The sequence below is a fragment of the Ceratosolen solmsi genome, unplaced genomic scaffold (genome assembly GCF_000503995.2).
Source record: "Ceratosolen solmsi marchali unplaced genomic scaffold, CerSol_1.0 scaffold11, whole genome shotgun sequence".
NCBI lineage: Eukaryota > Metazoa > Arthropoda > Insecta > Hymenoptera > Agaonidae > Ceratosolen > Ceratosolen solmsi.
Window position 1 is genome coordinate 5,820,088 of NW_011948416.1, and position 16,422 is coordinate 5,836,509.

The 16,422-nt window shown below is 28.3% G+C and overlaps 3 protein-coding genes across 4 annotated transcripts; 2 read left to right on the top strand and 1 right to left on the bottom strand.

The window, feature by feature from the left end:
• The first annotated feature begins 3,163 nt into the window (after nt 1–3,163).
• On the top strand, nt 3,164–5,755 carry LOC105359240 (CWF19-like protein 1). The gene is made up of 4 exons (XM_011495775.1): nt 3,164–4,151; nt 4,271–4,763; nt 4,853–4,990; nt 5,421–5,755. Exons 1-4 carry the CDS (start codon nt 3,538–3,540, stop codon nt 5,712–5,714), a joined length of 1,539 nt encoding a protein of 512 aa, XP_011494077.1. The 5' UTR covers nt 3,164–3,537; the 3' UTR covers nt 5,715–5,755.
• A 224-nt stretch (nt 5,756–5,979) lies between these two features.
• Nucleotides 5,980–7,850, bottom strand: LOC105359241 (probable methylthioribulose-1-phosphate dehydratase). 2 transcript variants are annotated; one of them, XM_011495777.1, is made up of 5 exons: nt 7,457–7,850; nt 7,213–7,288; nt 6,639–6,907; nt 6,348–6,549; nt 5,980–6,202 (listed from the first exon to the last, which is right to left on the bottom strand). In XM_011495777.1, exons 2-5 carry the CDS (start codon nt 7,233–7,235, stop codon nt 6,094–6,096), a joined length of 603 nt encoding a protein of 200 aa, XP_011494079.1. In that variant the 5' UTR covers nt 7,236–7,288; nt 7,457–7,850; the 3' UTR covers nt 5,980–6,093. The 2 variants fall into 2 exon arrangements, with proteins under 2 accessions (XP_011494079.1, XP_011494078.1); XM_011495776.1 differs by having other exon boundaries at nt 7,194–7,288; nt 7,457–7,848.
• Nucleotides 7,851–8,169: 319 nt separating this feature from the next.
• Naa35 (N-alpha-acetyltransferase 35) lies at nt 8,170–11,936 on the top strand. Its single transcript, XM_011495778.1, has 10 exons — nt 8,170–8,444; nt 8,664–8,725; nt 8,845–9,383; nt 9,658–9,850; nt 9,923–10,104; nt 10,178–10,510; nt 10,668–11,060; nt 11,197–11,370; nt 11,470–11,586; nt 11,716–11,936. The coding sequence occupies exons 1-10, from the start codon at nt 8,386–8,388 to the stop codon at nt 11,854–11,856; spliced, it is 2,193 nt and encodes a 730-aa protein (XP_011494080.1). The 5' UTR covers nt 8,170–8,385; the 3' UTR covers nt 11,857–11,936.
• The last annotated feature ends 4,486 nt before the right edge of the window (nt 11,937–16,422 follow it).

Sequence of the window (16,422 nt, forward strand, 5' to 3'; positions counted from 1 at the left end):
GTGCGTGATTATTATTATTATTATTTTTTTCTTTCTTTTTAAAAATGAAAATCATCGTTTAATAGGCAAATAAAGGGAATGCGATTAATCGATATTTTAACAAAGTAACAACGGTATTACAAGCTGAAAATAACATCCTTCCTTACTGACGTAGGAACGGAAAAATTATTGCCTTGCCGGCTCTTCCTTTCCCTTGATATCTCCCTTTAAAAACGTCTCTTTCCGTTCTTGTTCACAAGCCCACTTCCCCACGCCCTCGTACCTACTCCCGTAGCATTTTATCTTCCGACGCAACGTTTCGACAACGTGGGAGGGCAAATGCGCGTAAGGGCAACGTTGAGTTGTAACGGCGGTAGAGGAGGATAAAACGAGAGCATGTGTGCTTTTGCGCGATGGGTATGATCCATCAGGAGACTGTCGGGAAAAGAGGCGAGGAATACGATCTTGACGATCCACCTTTTCGTCTCCCATTTCCTTTATACATAAGTATCACTTCACTTGTTATAGTTACGTAGTATAGGAAATTTTATGCCTTGCGCACTGATGCTACAGCCACTTGTAATTGTTGATTTGAAAGTGTATTTTTGTTCTGATTTGTTTCTTAAAAACGTTTATATGCTAATGAATTTATCGCTACGATAATAAAATGCTAACAAAATTTAATCAATATATTTTTATATCTTAATATATCAATCATCAATTGTTATTTAATTACTACTACTATTATTATTTGCTTATAATTTATATTGGATCTACACAATCTACGTTTTTTCTTTCATATACTATCTTCTATCGTACGAAGAAATATTTATTATGTAAAAATCGAAAAGGTTACTGCTCGATGTAATTGATTTTACTTATTAATAACATGCATACTGTAATTATTATTTTGGATGGAAACGATAATGAACTATTTACATTGATTAAAATTATTTGTCAAATTCATTTAAAGGTGTAAAATGCAAGTTCTTATATAATACGAATTAATTTGCTCAAGACTGTATACAACAAAATTTCAGAATCTTTAACAATAAGCAATATTAAATATATATCATGCACAACTAATACTAAAATAATGTAAATTATTGCATAAACGTGAAATTAAATAATGAAATTTGCAATTAGAAAAATTAATTATTTAACATAATTTTAAAATGCTTGAGCAAGCGTCTATAATTACGTGTATTGCTTAAAAAGAAAAAAGAAAAGAAAGAAAGACAAAAGAACCAGTAAGATCACAAGTATGCGAGAAATCCGTGGGAAAAAGCAGTTTATTGCACTTGTCGAAATCCGTTTGCCATGATTCTTCAAACTGCACGTAGCCTATCTTCTCGCCCACTCTGCCGGTTTTGCTTTATTTGAAGCCGTGGGGGACCGTCTCGTTGCAGGTACCGAAAATTCCAAAATTTTATGACACCCGGCAGAATCATGGACATCGGCACAAATTCCCACGATTGCAGCAACATTCATTACTATGCCGCACCATGGAAAGAGCGTCTCGGTTAAAAACGACATTCGCGCGTGAAAACTTTCCCCACTTTTCCGCGGATCTCTCTCTCTCTCTCTTTCATACACATTTTGGGAACGTAGTATAATTGCAAGGAGGCTCAAGTCAGCAAGGGCGTAAAGAACGAGGGAGAAGAAAAGATGAATGGAATGAAGGATGCAGAGAAGGTGTGCGAGCAATTTCAGTTTTACGGGATGATATTGATACCCGTGAGACGGTACGACAAGTGTCAGTCGCACTTGTTACTGCGTCGGCAAATAGATTCAGGCAAGAAACGAAAGAGTTTTTGCATAATTCGGAAGAGGATGCGGCTGCAGGTAGAGCCGAAGATATATAATACAGATGGGACAATATAACCTTTCAATAAATCAACAATAAACTCTTTTTGAAATATTAAGGAAAATTACATTTAGACAATTTTACCTTTTAATATATAGTAATTTATAGTAATAACTATTATTTTTATAATGCACATGTTTATCTGTAGATACAATTGAATATATATATATATATATATATATATATACAAAGTATCTTTATTATAAATAATGTTAAATTTTAATGTAAATTGTTAGATTAGGGGTTGGATTGCATACAATAAATAGGAAGTATTTAATAAATGTTTAATATTTAATTACAGTATGCGTACAATTATTACGCTTTACGCGATTGGAAATTTTTTATTTCATCACTCCAAACTGGCAAACTATAAATTCCAATTAAAGTAATTTAAAGAATTAATTTGTTATATCTATCTATATTATATTTCATATGATATTTATTTAAATTTAAGATGCCTAAATGTCCGAATTATCAGTATTTTTGTATTATCACAAATACTTTAAATCCTTTTCTAAGCATAGATAACGCTGTTGGATCGGCTATGAAAGTTTGCAATTATTCTTTAAAAAAAAAAAAACTTTCGTATGATTAGGTACTTTTTTAAAAATGATTTATTTTCAGTTTAATAGATGTATTAGTTAGTTAAATAAATCAGCTCAAGTACTAAAATGATCTATTCATAAGAGAATTTTTGCATGCTTATACAAGTAGAAAGAAAATATATAGATAAATAATATATTATTTTTCTTGTATTTTATATTAAAAAGAGGAAGATAATCATGTATTATGAATATTGTATGCGATATAGTGATTAATTTGTTTTTTGCTTTATTCTTATTTCAAATTTGATTCTGTACGTCTAGTACGTCTATGCGCTTATGTAAATATAATGTAATAAATATTTAAATTGCAATTGTAAATTTATTCAAAAATTGCACGTTGAGGATGATCGTTAAAAAAAAAAAAGAAAAAAGAAAATCAATTAAAGCGTAAGAATAATAATGCAAATAATATTTCTCTTGTTGCGCTATTGTGTGTGGTGGAAAAGAAATCTGAATAGCGAAAAATTATTATTTATTCTCATTATGCTGTTCCTCCTAACGTGACTTAGTTGCACTCAGCTTTTTTCTTTTAGTACAAACAACGTTTAAAGCTCAAGTAATTGCTTCGCACGTACATATTAATAAATAATGGTAACTATAAGATTAAAGTACATAGTCGCGGTATGGTTGAGACGAGTTGAAAACGAAGTAAAGTAAACATAATATGTGCGCCTCTCGCAGACTTTGGCGAAACTACTTGTTATATTGAATGTCGAGTTTGTGTTTGCTTTCTAGACATCACGTGTTAGATATTTTTTATTCATTTATGCCGCAATGTTAGTTTCTACAGTTATTTAAAGATTATTATAAGCTGTACAATTTATAATAAAATACAGCTTAATGTTTAATGATTTGGACCGTGATAGGTGTTATATGTTTCTTCTGGTTGGATCAGTACAGTTTTCAAAAGTCAATGGTTTATAAATATAAAGTTTAAAAGTAAAAATAGTAATAAACGAAAGAAGAAAAAAGCATGCATTGTTTAAATGTATAATTACGCGTGTTTGGTTAATTCAAATCGTCGGTAAGAGAGCTCGAGTAAGCATTCTAACCTACAAGTAAAAAGTTATTTTCAATTTAATAAAGATGACTGAGAAACAAAAAGTTCTTATTTGTGGCGATGTCGAAGGACATTTTAAGCTTCTATTCTCCAAAGTTGATGCTATTAATAAAAAAAATGGCCCCTTTGACTTTTTACTTTGCGTTGGAAATTTTTTTGGTGAAAATAATAATGAATTAACTCCTTATAAGTTAGGCAATAAAACCATATCCATTCCTACATATATAATTGGTCCAAATAGAGAAACGGATATAAAACATTATCCAGACGTTAATGGTTGTGAACTATCTAACAATCTTACTTATCTCGGTAAACATGGACTCTATACGTCAAGTTCAGGACTTAAAATTGCTTATCTCAGTGGGGTCGAAAAGAATAAAAATGATCCTAAAGAGTGCACATTTAACGAAGATGATGTTTTAGCTTTAAGAAATTCATGCTTAATTGGGTGTCCCAGTTATCGCGGAATTGATATTTTATTGACTGCCCAATGGCCATTAGGAGTGACAAATGCGTTAGAAGACAAGCCAGAATTTGAGTATAAAGGGTCAAAATTAATATCTTGGTTAGCTACACATATTAAACCGAGATATCATGTTTGTGGAATAGAGAATATTCATTTTGAGAGATGTCCTTATAGGTATATCATCTATCATCATTTTTATTGGATTAATTTTGATTGTATAATTTTATATGGATCCGTTGTTTATAACTGTATTTTATTATAAAGCCATAATATAATTGCTTATTTACTTCCAGAAATCAAAATGAAAGCGAAGATGGACTCGATATAGCAACTCGATTTATAGCACTCGCAAAAATAGCTAATAGCGAAAAAAAAAAATGGATTTATGCGTTAAATTTGACACCAGTACAAAAGACGAGAATGTCTGAATTAATGATGAAAACAACCGATGAGACTATTAGTCCATATCCAGCATCTATGCTCCAGAATAATCCGGGCAAAAAAATGGAAGACAAAGCTCAATTTTTTTATGATATGGATTCTAATAAAGACGGGAAGAAGAAAACTAAACGACCTAAAATGGAATTTGATCAAAATAAATGTTGGTTCTGCTTATCCAGTCAAGATGTTTCAAAACATTTAGTCATTTCTACAGGCAAAGAAATTTATTTAGCTTTAGCTAAAGGAGGAGTTGTCGATGATCACTTTCTCATTTTGCCAATAATGCATCATCAGTGCTTGTCGACTTTACCAGATAATGTTAAAGAAGAACTGAGATTGTATAAGGTATTATTAAAGTCAACATTTTAATAATTCATATTAGTTTCATATTTTATTAGATAATGATCTTAATTTAAAATTTTTCAATTTTTAAGGAATCTATTAGAAAATATTATGCAACGAGCGATAGAGTTCCAGTTTTTTTTGAGAGAAACTTTAAGACATCTCATTGTCAATTACAAGTTGTTCCGATCCATAAAAATCAAGCACCATGTCTGAAAGAAGCATTTCAAGTAATATACATTTTTATTTATTAGTAACATTTTAAAATAATGCTGTAAAGTATAAATCAGATAAAAATAAGATAAATGAATGTATTTAATAAGCTTAATGATTAAAATAAGAAATGTGTGTTTCCAATAATATGAAAGAAAATTGAAATCATTGTAATCTTAATTACAGTTTTCTATAATTTCAATTTGACAAAATGTTCATAAATTAGTGCACATACTAATGGCGAACAGAATAATAATAAAAGAATATATTTTCATATCAATAATCCACGCACGCATGCATGCATATATACATTATTACTATGTACCATGAGCTTATTCGTTAGCTTCTTTTTTGCTTATTATTGTTTTTTGAAAAACAAATGTAAAACGAAAAAATACATAGCGCTTTTTGGTCATATATTTGATATTAATTCAATTTTATATGTAGGAAATAGGTGGAATTTATCACATTTCCATAAAAGAATTAGATGTAGACCTTCATGAAATTGCACCGTCAGGAACGCTCTATTTTTATGTAGAATTACCGGATGGACAGAGATTATTCTATAGGATAAAAAAAGACTTTCCTCTACAATTTGGTCGAGAAGTTGTTTGCAGCGATAGGATATTGGATATTCCTGATAGATTTGACTGGAAGGATTGTCAGTTAAGTAAAGAAGAGGAATTTTTATTGGCAGAACAAATTAAAGCTAAATTCAAACCGTTTGATGTAAATTTGTAAAAAGTACATTTTTGTTATATTTTTCCATAGATTGTTAAGCAGTTATTATATTTATACCTACATATATAATTAGTATAATTTATATATATATATATATATATATATACGTCCATAATTTTATATTTTTATTAGGGAAATATCAACAGAAAAATTGTATTTTAAAGAAAATTGTTAAGCGGTACTTATGTTTTTATCTTTATTAAGACTTATTTTATAGCTACAGCATTAATATCAAAACTGAATTCACATTAAATTATTATCTGTATTTATAATTTCTACAAAAATTGTAAAAAAATGTAAATTTGTTTATAAATTATATAAAATTCAGATATTGCAATGTGGCACTTATTCTTTGTACTTGCCCAAAGTCATTAAATTATTAAACTTGTGTACTTTTTATTAAAGAATCCAATACATCAAAGTCTTGACCTAGTCCACTGCTTCGCATTTGAACGGCAATATCAAAAAGGTAATCATAAGATTCAGTCCTGGAACAAAAGAATATTATTTCAAAATCTGGTATTAAAAGCTTAGTTTTTAACAATTTTCTTTGTTGTAGTAACATCGGAAAAGCTGGATGATAGACAATTTATTTTAGTTTCATAAGGTAAGTGTTTAGAAATAACTACAAACATTGTTTTAGCTTGTTGCCATGTGTCACCCCAAACATAAATTCCATGTCTACGAACGAGAACAGCGCAAGTTTCTGGATAATCTTCTATAACCTCATCCATACGACCTTTCAAATCAGCTTCAAAGGGTGTGTTTTCTATAATTGGTACAACCAATTCTTCATCATATCTATAAGATCTGCCTAATTTTTGATTATGTATTCCTGCGTAAATAATTCAAATATTTATAACATATTAAAATTACATAAGCGTATAAGTGTAAATTGATGATTAAAGTAAATTATATATTTACCTTTAATCATTTCCAAATGTTTAATACGAAATTCATTTCCAGGCCAAAGAAGTGTGACCATGACAGCAAATTTCGAATGCGAATGAATAACGGCACCAGCATTTCTAGAAGTATAAGCAGACATAAATAATGGAGTGCATTGTGATTTTTTTAAGTTTTTTTCGGGTGGAGGTAATTCTAGATCTTTCCCTTCGATATCTTGAACAAACATTTCACTTGGCAGAATTCGTTCTTTTTGAACTCCTGATGGAGTAATGTATATTTTGTCCCTGAAAATATAAATTTTTTCTACAATTACCTTAACAGTAAAACCTATTTGTGTATATATATATATATATATATATATATATATATATATATACAAACAATATAGATTATTGATAAGAAATTTATTGTAAATTTAGTATGCATTTATGAAAGTTATCTTATTTATATGGAATGGCTGCTATCGCTCTATTTATAATTTTTTTCATTAGATTCTATTGTTTTGTTCTAGTGATATTATTTATGAAACTAATATAATAATTTATAAAATTATTATAATTAAAATCTTACTCATGTTTTATAGATATACCTCCACCAGTTCCTGTGACCCATCCAAGTTTATAAAATTGTCTACAAAGTTCTGGTATCAGGTTTTTTGGGTGTTCCTGAAAAACAGTAATAATGAATACAAAAACAATCTCAAATGCAAAGTTTAAATCTCAACGATATATGCTTTTGCACGTATTGTTAATTAATAATTATTAGAACAAAACTTAATAATAGAAAATTTGTTATATTATGTAACAATTTTTGTTTTGAAAATAAAGTTTTACCTTATCAAAATCATCATCGTAATAATCCATTTTGTACATTTAATATATTGCCGATTGTTTAAATGAAGCCGTGTAAACAGAAGTTTTTGCTATATTGACCTGCTGAAAAAATTCTTTTAAACGCTCATTTTGTAAGAAAATGTAACGATTTCAATAGCCGAAGATTATTAACAGGATAAATTATAAATCGCGACTCAATTGCGGCTTTGTGGTTTTTAGATACGGACATGTAGATAAGTATTTATCAGTAGATTAGTGCATAAAACTACACTGTGAGCCTAAATTCGAGCCTCGTCAAACCCAATTGTCAATTGTGTCTCAAGTAATTTGACGATCTGACCGACATGCCTGTGTAAACTGACTGACTCTTCCACTATTTAAATCAAAACGGGCTGACTCGATGTTTATTATATAATTATTATTTTAATAAATTTCGATTATCAAAAAATTGTCCTTGACTCTATTATGTAGCTTATCAGAAACGGAAATTCGCAAGGAAAATAAAAAAAATTCAATATTTTTATTTTGAAAAGTTAAAAATTTTAAAACTTCTTTTCCTCTCAATGTATCTATAGCGCATAAAGTACTATGATTTCTTGAAAAGTACGAGTTTGAAAATTGTAATTATGTCACTAATTTTCCTACCCTTTTACAAATTATGCTTGGATACGCGTGTGCGCGCGCGTGTGTATGTGGGTTTGCGTGTGTGACGTTACGTATAGGCGTTAAGCAAGAAAATTTAGATCATTTACGACCAAATGATACCAAAATTATTTAGTTATTTTGAAAAATCCCCAATATGGAAGGTCATAATAAATTGTTTTGCGCTTTAAATATGGTAGTACTCGAGAACAGAATTTAAAGGTACCAATAAAATAAAGGTTAGGCTAGTTGTAAAAAGAAACCTAATCAACTTAGGAGCCACAAAAATGGCGAGGTTAATGGAAGAACAGAATTTGATTGACATGAATGATGAAAAGGAAACATCGTGAGTTACATTATTGTATTAATAATAAATGTATTATAATTGACGTATAAGAAAATAATTTGTTTTAAATATGAATTTTAACTTTATCAATGTTACATCACAAATGTCAATAACCTATTTTTATACATAAGCTTTATAGGATTTTTATGTATTATAATAAACAATTATGTATATTAATTTTCAATTAATTGAAATTTAAATTGTTTACGTTATTCGCAGATCATATCAAAATTCTTTTAATTGGGTTGATATCACACAGGGGTTTTTTGAATCTATTACTGGTAAGTTTTTAGTTTATTAATTACTTAAAGCTTTTAAGAGCTTGGATAATTAATAATATGGATAATGAGTAGTTACTTTTCTTATTTTTCAATACTGTATATATTTTTTTCATATATAGAACTAGAACTTGGAGAGCTTTTACATGACGAACTGTTTGGACTATTTGATGCGATGTCTGCTATTGAAATGATGGATCCAAAAATGGATGCTGGAATGTTATGCAATCGAGGAAATAGCAAGCCATACACATTTTCGCAGGCTGCGATAACCGGAGTTATCAAGTTAGATGGTCTTTCGCCATCAGAAATTATAGGAATAATCGATTCAACTTATGCTTGTATAGTTTCATGGTTGGAGGGGCATAGTTTAGCGCAAACAGTCTTTACAAATTTATATTTGCATAAACCCGATCAAATTATAGATAAAACATTAAAAATATTTTGTTACGCAGTCTATAAAATTATTGAAGAGATTAGGGAATGTATAGTTAAAGCTTCGGTATACGAAGAAGAGGACTTCCAAAGTGTTATGTATGGAGGTTATAAGTTACAGCCTGATATAACGGAACAAAAAACAATTTCTATGTTGAGAGAAGTTGAAGAAGAATTGCATCGGAAAAGTCGAATAAAACCTGTTGATGACGAGACAGAAAGAGAGGTAAAGATAAATTTCGGATAAATTTCTTGAAATATTTTAATGCAAATACTCATATAGTATATCGAATAAATATCTATATGTGCACGCGCATAGTAGATTTTATTTAAAAACAAAAGTAATTCCAAAAAAATTAAAAATAAATGAAGAAATATTAATTTCATTGGAAAAAAATTGTAAAAAGTAAGAGAAAGATTGATAAAGCAGATTCTTAACTATTTTTAATATTTTTAACAAAACTTATGAAATAATAAAATGTATATCTTTCTTTTTTAAGTATAATGATGGATTGGCACTTTATGCTAGGATAAGATTTACAAAGATGCTCTATCAAGTCTTAACACTAATGGGTAGAAAAGAACAGTTACAACAAAATTTAAGTGGCTGTCAACGTCTTCTTTGTAATTGTTCGGATATGATTCAAATTATGATAAAAACAGTTAATAGAGGGGTAAAGGCCGATGAAATTAGTAAGCGACGATTAACATGAATAATCCAATTGGTATAATGGAATTGTTTATAACTTATTCATTCCATTTCAGCAAATCATCCTAATGTGATGGGCTTCGATCCAATGACTAACCAAAGACTTTTACCACCAACATTTCCAAGATATACAAAAATAAAGCCAAGAATCGAAGCACTTGAATATATGGATGAGCTTATAAACAGATTTAAAATAGTTACTAAAATTACTAGTTATAATAATTTCCATGGTGCTTTGGTAATCATCAATTTGTACTTTATATTTATTATGGCACTTTTAAAGTTTTTATTCATTTTCCTTTTTTTTGAAGGATTTCTTTTTAGAATTTTCACGACAAAGTCCGTGCATACTTTCAAGATCTATGCTACAAATTGTTTATTTACCTACGGCCAATCGTGTTTTCGGTGTTCATAATTTTTCAGATATTTTGAAAGATGCGGCAAGAAATTTTATTGCACCACCTGCTCTGATGCCCAAAAGTGTATTATTACAGAATCATCAAGCAAAAGAATTTGTCGATAATTTTTTAGGACATTGCGCTAATGTTTTTGGAACTCTGTTACAAACTAGTGGTCATAATAGAGCTCGACAAAGAGATAGATTAGCTTATTTATTTGAAAATTTTGCGAATTTGCAAGATGAGGTACGATAATGCATTAACGAATTCTCTTCTTCTGAATATTTATGTGCGTGGACAAACGACAATATTAAATTCGATATGTCGTTTGTACAGATTAATATTTTTGATGTATTGTTTTTACTACGCATCGCGCAGCTAATTATGTTGATAATATTTTTAGGCTGAGAGAGTCGATGGCTATTTACATGCACTGTCGATGAAAGGAGATAGTCCAAGGCCACACTTAGCATGTTTCGGCACATGGATTTTATATCATACTCTACGGTTGATGGTTATGTATTTGTTAAGTGGCTTTGAATTGGAACTTTATTCGGTTCATGAATATCATTATATATTTTGGTATTTGTATGAATTTTTGTACGTCTGGTTGGTATCAGCTATAACAAGAGCCGATACATTTATACTGGAGCAGGATATTCACAGCGAGTCGCATAAAGGCAGGAGTGGCAAGAAAAATGCAAAAAGTAAGAAAAAGAAAGCTACAGCCAGACCATATCATTTAGAGATTCTTATGTATCAAGCTCTGCAATATATATGTGGAGGTTTCTACAAGGTAATGGAAATAACTTTAATACAAATTGTTTTGTTTTGTTTTGTTTTGTTTTGTTTTTTTTTGTTCGACAAATTTAATCATACAGAATGTTCTAAAGTTCTAAACTGTCGATTAATTAAACTGAATTTGTATTAAGGCACTGGTTGGTTTTCGATTGGATGGCAGAATACCCTTGCCGGAAAATCAATTTGATTGCGAACGAGTACGATATGAACATCGATTGTTACCTTTCTCCTATTTATTAACACCACCACCTGTTAATTATAAAAAATTTATAGAGTATATGAATGCTCAAGTTAATAAAAAGAATGTGAGTCTTTTAATTAAATTTTTAGTTTTGAATGAAATGTATAAATATATAATATAAATATGAAGTGTAAAAATAAAACATTTTAATTATCCATAATAGGAGAAAGCTACGAGCGAATCTCAATATTTTGATGGTTGTCGATATTTTCATCAGGCTAAGAATATGCTAGATCGTGCGCTCGAACTTAATCCAGCTAATTCAAATACTGTGAACGAGGTAAATTTATATATTATCAAATATTTAAGTATTTATCAAGCCCTTTCAAATAATACAAAGATTTTCATCTTTTTCTTTTAACTCTATGTAATGAATTTTATGGTTGAAGGATTAATTTTTTATTTGCAGATTAACGATTTGTTAAAAGTTGCCAAAACTAATTTTATCGTATTGAAATTACTCAATGGCGGGCATAAAAAAGATTCCAAAGAGCCGCCAATCTTCGACTTCTCGTGCCACCAACACTTTCCAATTATAAAACTTACTTAAATCACTATTGCTTGTAGCAATATCGTTTTGCCAATGGAAGTTTGAATCATTATTTATTTTAGTTAAAAATAAATAAATAAATAAATAAATAGATTAATTAATTAATTAATTAATTGATAAATAAATAATAAAAAGAAAAGTTATGATAATCTCACAAAATAATAATAGGATTTTTTGTAATTTTATCGTGAGATACAGTGAATACGAATACATCATCCTTGGATCTCGGTATATTTCCAATGAGACTTAATGACTATGTGCTGTAATTATGCAAAATATCTAAAAAAATTTGACAATCTAAAAACAATACGTGTAACTTATAACAAGTGATAAAATTTATTGTTAATTTAAAGTTTAGTTAGTTGATTGTTAACAAATGTCTCACAAAAGACTCCCACGAACGTTTGATCTTCTTTTAAAAACTAAGTTTGTAAATATATTAAGATATGTAGTTATTACATTAATTGATAGCGACCAAAGTCGCATTCGATTCATTGAAAAACAGAAAAACAGAAAGAAAGAAAAAAAAAATAATAATAAAATAAATGAATAAATAAATAAAAAGGGGACTTTGTTGGAGGAAAAATACAATTTCTCCCCATAAAAATCCTTCAAACTACTTTATATGTACATTTTTTTTCTTTTTTTTTTTTGGGTCGTATTCGGCTCACATAACAAACAAATTTGTTTTTAAAACACACGGTGTATTTACGTTCGTATTTGGAATGTCGACTATGTACAAAAATTTATTCATCGTGCACTTGTAGATGTATATACTTTTAAAATTATAAAAAAAAAATAAAATAAAATACTGTATTTTATTAACAACATGACGGTGATTGATTGAAAATGTAATTCATTTTCTACAACATTTAATACAAATCATTTGAATTTATTCATATTGTACTTCATTTTTTTCATTCTCACTCCAACAGCTTTTAAAGGTTAAAAACAATTTATATTCTTTATTTAAATACTCAAAGATATATTATGGTTTTTATGTTTATATAAGTCAAATCGAATGTTTAAGTATAATGTTGACTGTAATAGAAAGAGATGTTATAAAGAAACCGAAATTGGGTGGCTGGAGAAACACAATTACAGGAGTTGAATATTTAAATGCAGATTCGCAAACTGGGCCACCGCCCAAACGAATACCATTGGAACAAACATGTAGTCGAGAAGTACAGACCATTATCACGACGGATCAAAATAACCAGTCGACTTACGAACAAGCCACGCAAATGTGGCGGTAAGTCGTTGCTTTTGTGCTTTTGTATAATATAGAATGATGCAAAAAGTGTTTTGACATTTATTGTAAAATGAATAAGAATGTCATTTGAAATATGACTTTTTACATACTGCCTGTGGGATACATTCGGTGCATCCTTTAATTTCACAATAGGCTCATGAGATCATGTATAAAATTTATACGAGCATATTTATTCATTGAAAAAAAGAACAAAAAAAAAAAAAAAACAAAAACAAAAAAATTGTTTTTAACGACAACAATAATTGAAAAAAAAAAAAAATTGTAAAAAGCGTTATATTACTACAAAGGTAAAACGTCTAACCAGAATAATTATTTTTTTTTTCTTTTTTTTTTTTTTTTGTTTTTTAATCCTAAATCGAATTCTGTGCTTAATGTTATAATTCATTGTATAAATATTGATGCTTATATTGTTTTTATTATTTTTTTTTCGTATGATGTACAACGACGTGTACATCTGAAAATAAGCAGAAATTTGTAAATCATTAACGATGTTAAGCGTCAATTTGGCGATAATTAAAATGTGTAGAAATATGTTATATATTTCTAATAAAATTTATTGTAAAAATAAATAAATATATTATATCAAAAATAAAAAATAAACAAAAACAAAAACACGAAATAAAAAACAAAAAAAAAAAAAAATTCAAAAAAACCAAAAAACGCCAAAGGAATGGTAATATTTACTAATTATTTTAGGCGAGACTGTTACATTCCGAGTATTTCGGATAAATATCTAACCGTCAAGCCTTATATGACCTACGATGAATTACAAAGCGAAAAGAAACTTCTTCTGGATGTCCATAGCAAAGCGTGTATCATTCAAAAGTGTTATAGAGCTTATAGAATCTTAAAGTTTATAAAGGCATGTGCTAGGCTCTACAGAAAACTGCGCATGGAATGTGAAGAACTGAGCAAAGAAAAGTTTTTGGAGATCAGGTATATTAAAAAGTATTTTTATATATACATACGGTAAATAAAAAAATTATAACATCGATTGAATATTAAATTAACTATAAACACTTAATTATAAAGAAGAATAATCATGTTGATTAATTTTATTAAAATTTTGGAGATATGATTTAAACTGCGCAATTATTTCCATATGTTTTAAGCCGAATTATTATCCGAATCTAATCAACATTTGAATATTTCTATTACTGCTATTCACATATTATTACTTTGAAAATTTTAATAATTATATTATTTGATACAAAAATCTGCATTTGTTTATATGTAGTTTAGATCGCTAATTTATCTTCATAATATCAGTTTATCTAGAAATTTGTTTTATATAATCAAACATTTATTTTTTCAAGCCATTTAAGTGCCTAAGGAAGTTTTCTTTAAATTCTCGTGATCCCAATGCTATGATTCGAGTCGGATTTTCAAAAAATATCGGGGGAAAAGATCGGAATGAGGTTGGAACGGTAATTTCCACCGTTACTATAAAAAAAAAAAAAAAAAAAAAAAAAAAAAATATTCAGGTGTTTATTCTGTATAAACTACATGTATATAAAAGAATAATTATATGATTGACGTAGTACCCTTATTTATTTGGCAATTCATCACTTAATTCGTCTGATAATGCGACTAAGCCTTAATAATTATTATTACATGCGCGAGCGTGACTCGTGATGTTTATAAGTTTAATGTCATTTACCATTTAAATTATTAGCGCACTTATCATTAAATTGGCTTGAATGAACACGAGGTGCGAATCAAATTCAGTTCGATAACTATTTCTATTACTTAAAATACAATGAGAATAATTTCGACGGGTAACGGTAATAGTGGGGTGGGAAAGGTTGGACACACGATAATTCGATCATGGAAGGAATTAGTGTGTGCCAATGAGAATATTCCCGAGGGTGAATGTAGAATATGGCCAGGTGAGGTGATATTTTTGTCTCACGTCCAGAAGTTTTGAATTTTCACTGTTTGTGTGCAATTTTATTTCTAAGTTAACAGTCAATAGCTATTAGTATTAATCTAAAAAGTAATTGTATATTGTATTAACATCATCAGAAATGAGGATAAAAAATTGGAAAATTTTTCCAAGAAAATAAATCGTATGTACATTGTAATATAAAGTGTAGAAATGTTTTTATTTAAACGTATCGTAAATCATTTAGTATTATTAAAGAAAATGTCCATTACATCGAATTGTTTACGAAGTCTTTTAAAAACATTAAGATTTTTTCGACAGAGATGAAGAATAGCGTATTCGATAATATCGATATAAGAGATTAAATGTTATATAACCGAATTGTAGCCAAACAGCATGTAGAACCGAAAAATGTAAAATACAATTGCTAGGCACTTTTCGGAGAATTGTATAAAATTTTCTATCATTTAAATTAACAAAACTTTTAGTTAAAGTAAGAGAATTTAAAAAATCGATACAACTTTACAGAAAAGTGTTTAACTATATGTGGTTTATTTTCTCCGTTGCTGTTGCATTTCTGGAATAGTGTACTACTACTCTTTGCTAGATTTCAAAGCTTTCATAATGATATTTGTTTTTTAAGTTATTTTGTATTTAATATCCAGCTGATATCATTTAAATATAATGCAATACATATTTCGCTAAAGATAATTAAAAAAAAAAAAATATTTTCGTTTAAAATTTGATCTCAAGACATTGATGAAACATTCTCAACATACACATAAACCAAAAAAATAGATACTTTTTTAATAACTAAATTTTTGTTTGTATAATATATGATTCATAGTATACTATCATTATGATAAGTTTTCTTCCCAATACTCTTCTTAATTAAATATCCTTATAGACAAATTCAGTGTTAAATTTACATTTATAATAAAATTGTATGTTTAAAAAATGTATTATATTATAAATATTATAATAAACGTAAACATAAAAATTTCATTTTCCTATATGCTCTTTTAAAAATAGTAAGAGTTCTCGACTCTACATGAGTGACTTCAAGTTTTGTTAAATATTATTTTCTTTCTTTTTTATGATTTTCAATATGATGTTTAGTCTACTATAATATTTATTTGATAGGTGTTCGTTATTAATAAGCTTCATACTAATGAAATTATTTTTTAAGTAAAGAGTATTTTCTATTAGTCCGTAAAGAATTGAATAATAATCGACAAATTTAATTTAATAGAGATGTATATAACTTTAATTGAATTATTTATACAATTACATATGATAATTTGAATTTATTAAGGATGGTGTGGTTTTATTATAAAAATAATACACGTATGATCACACATATACAGAGGTTTTCTCGTGGATAGAATATCAAATTAGAGTAGCTTTA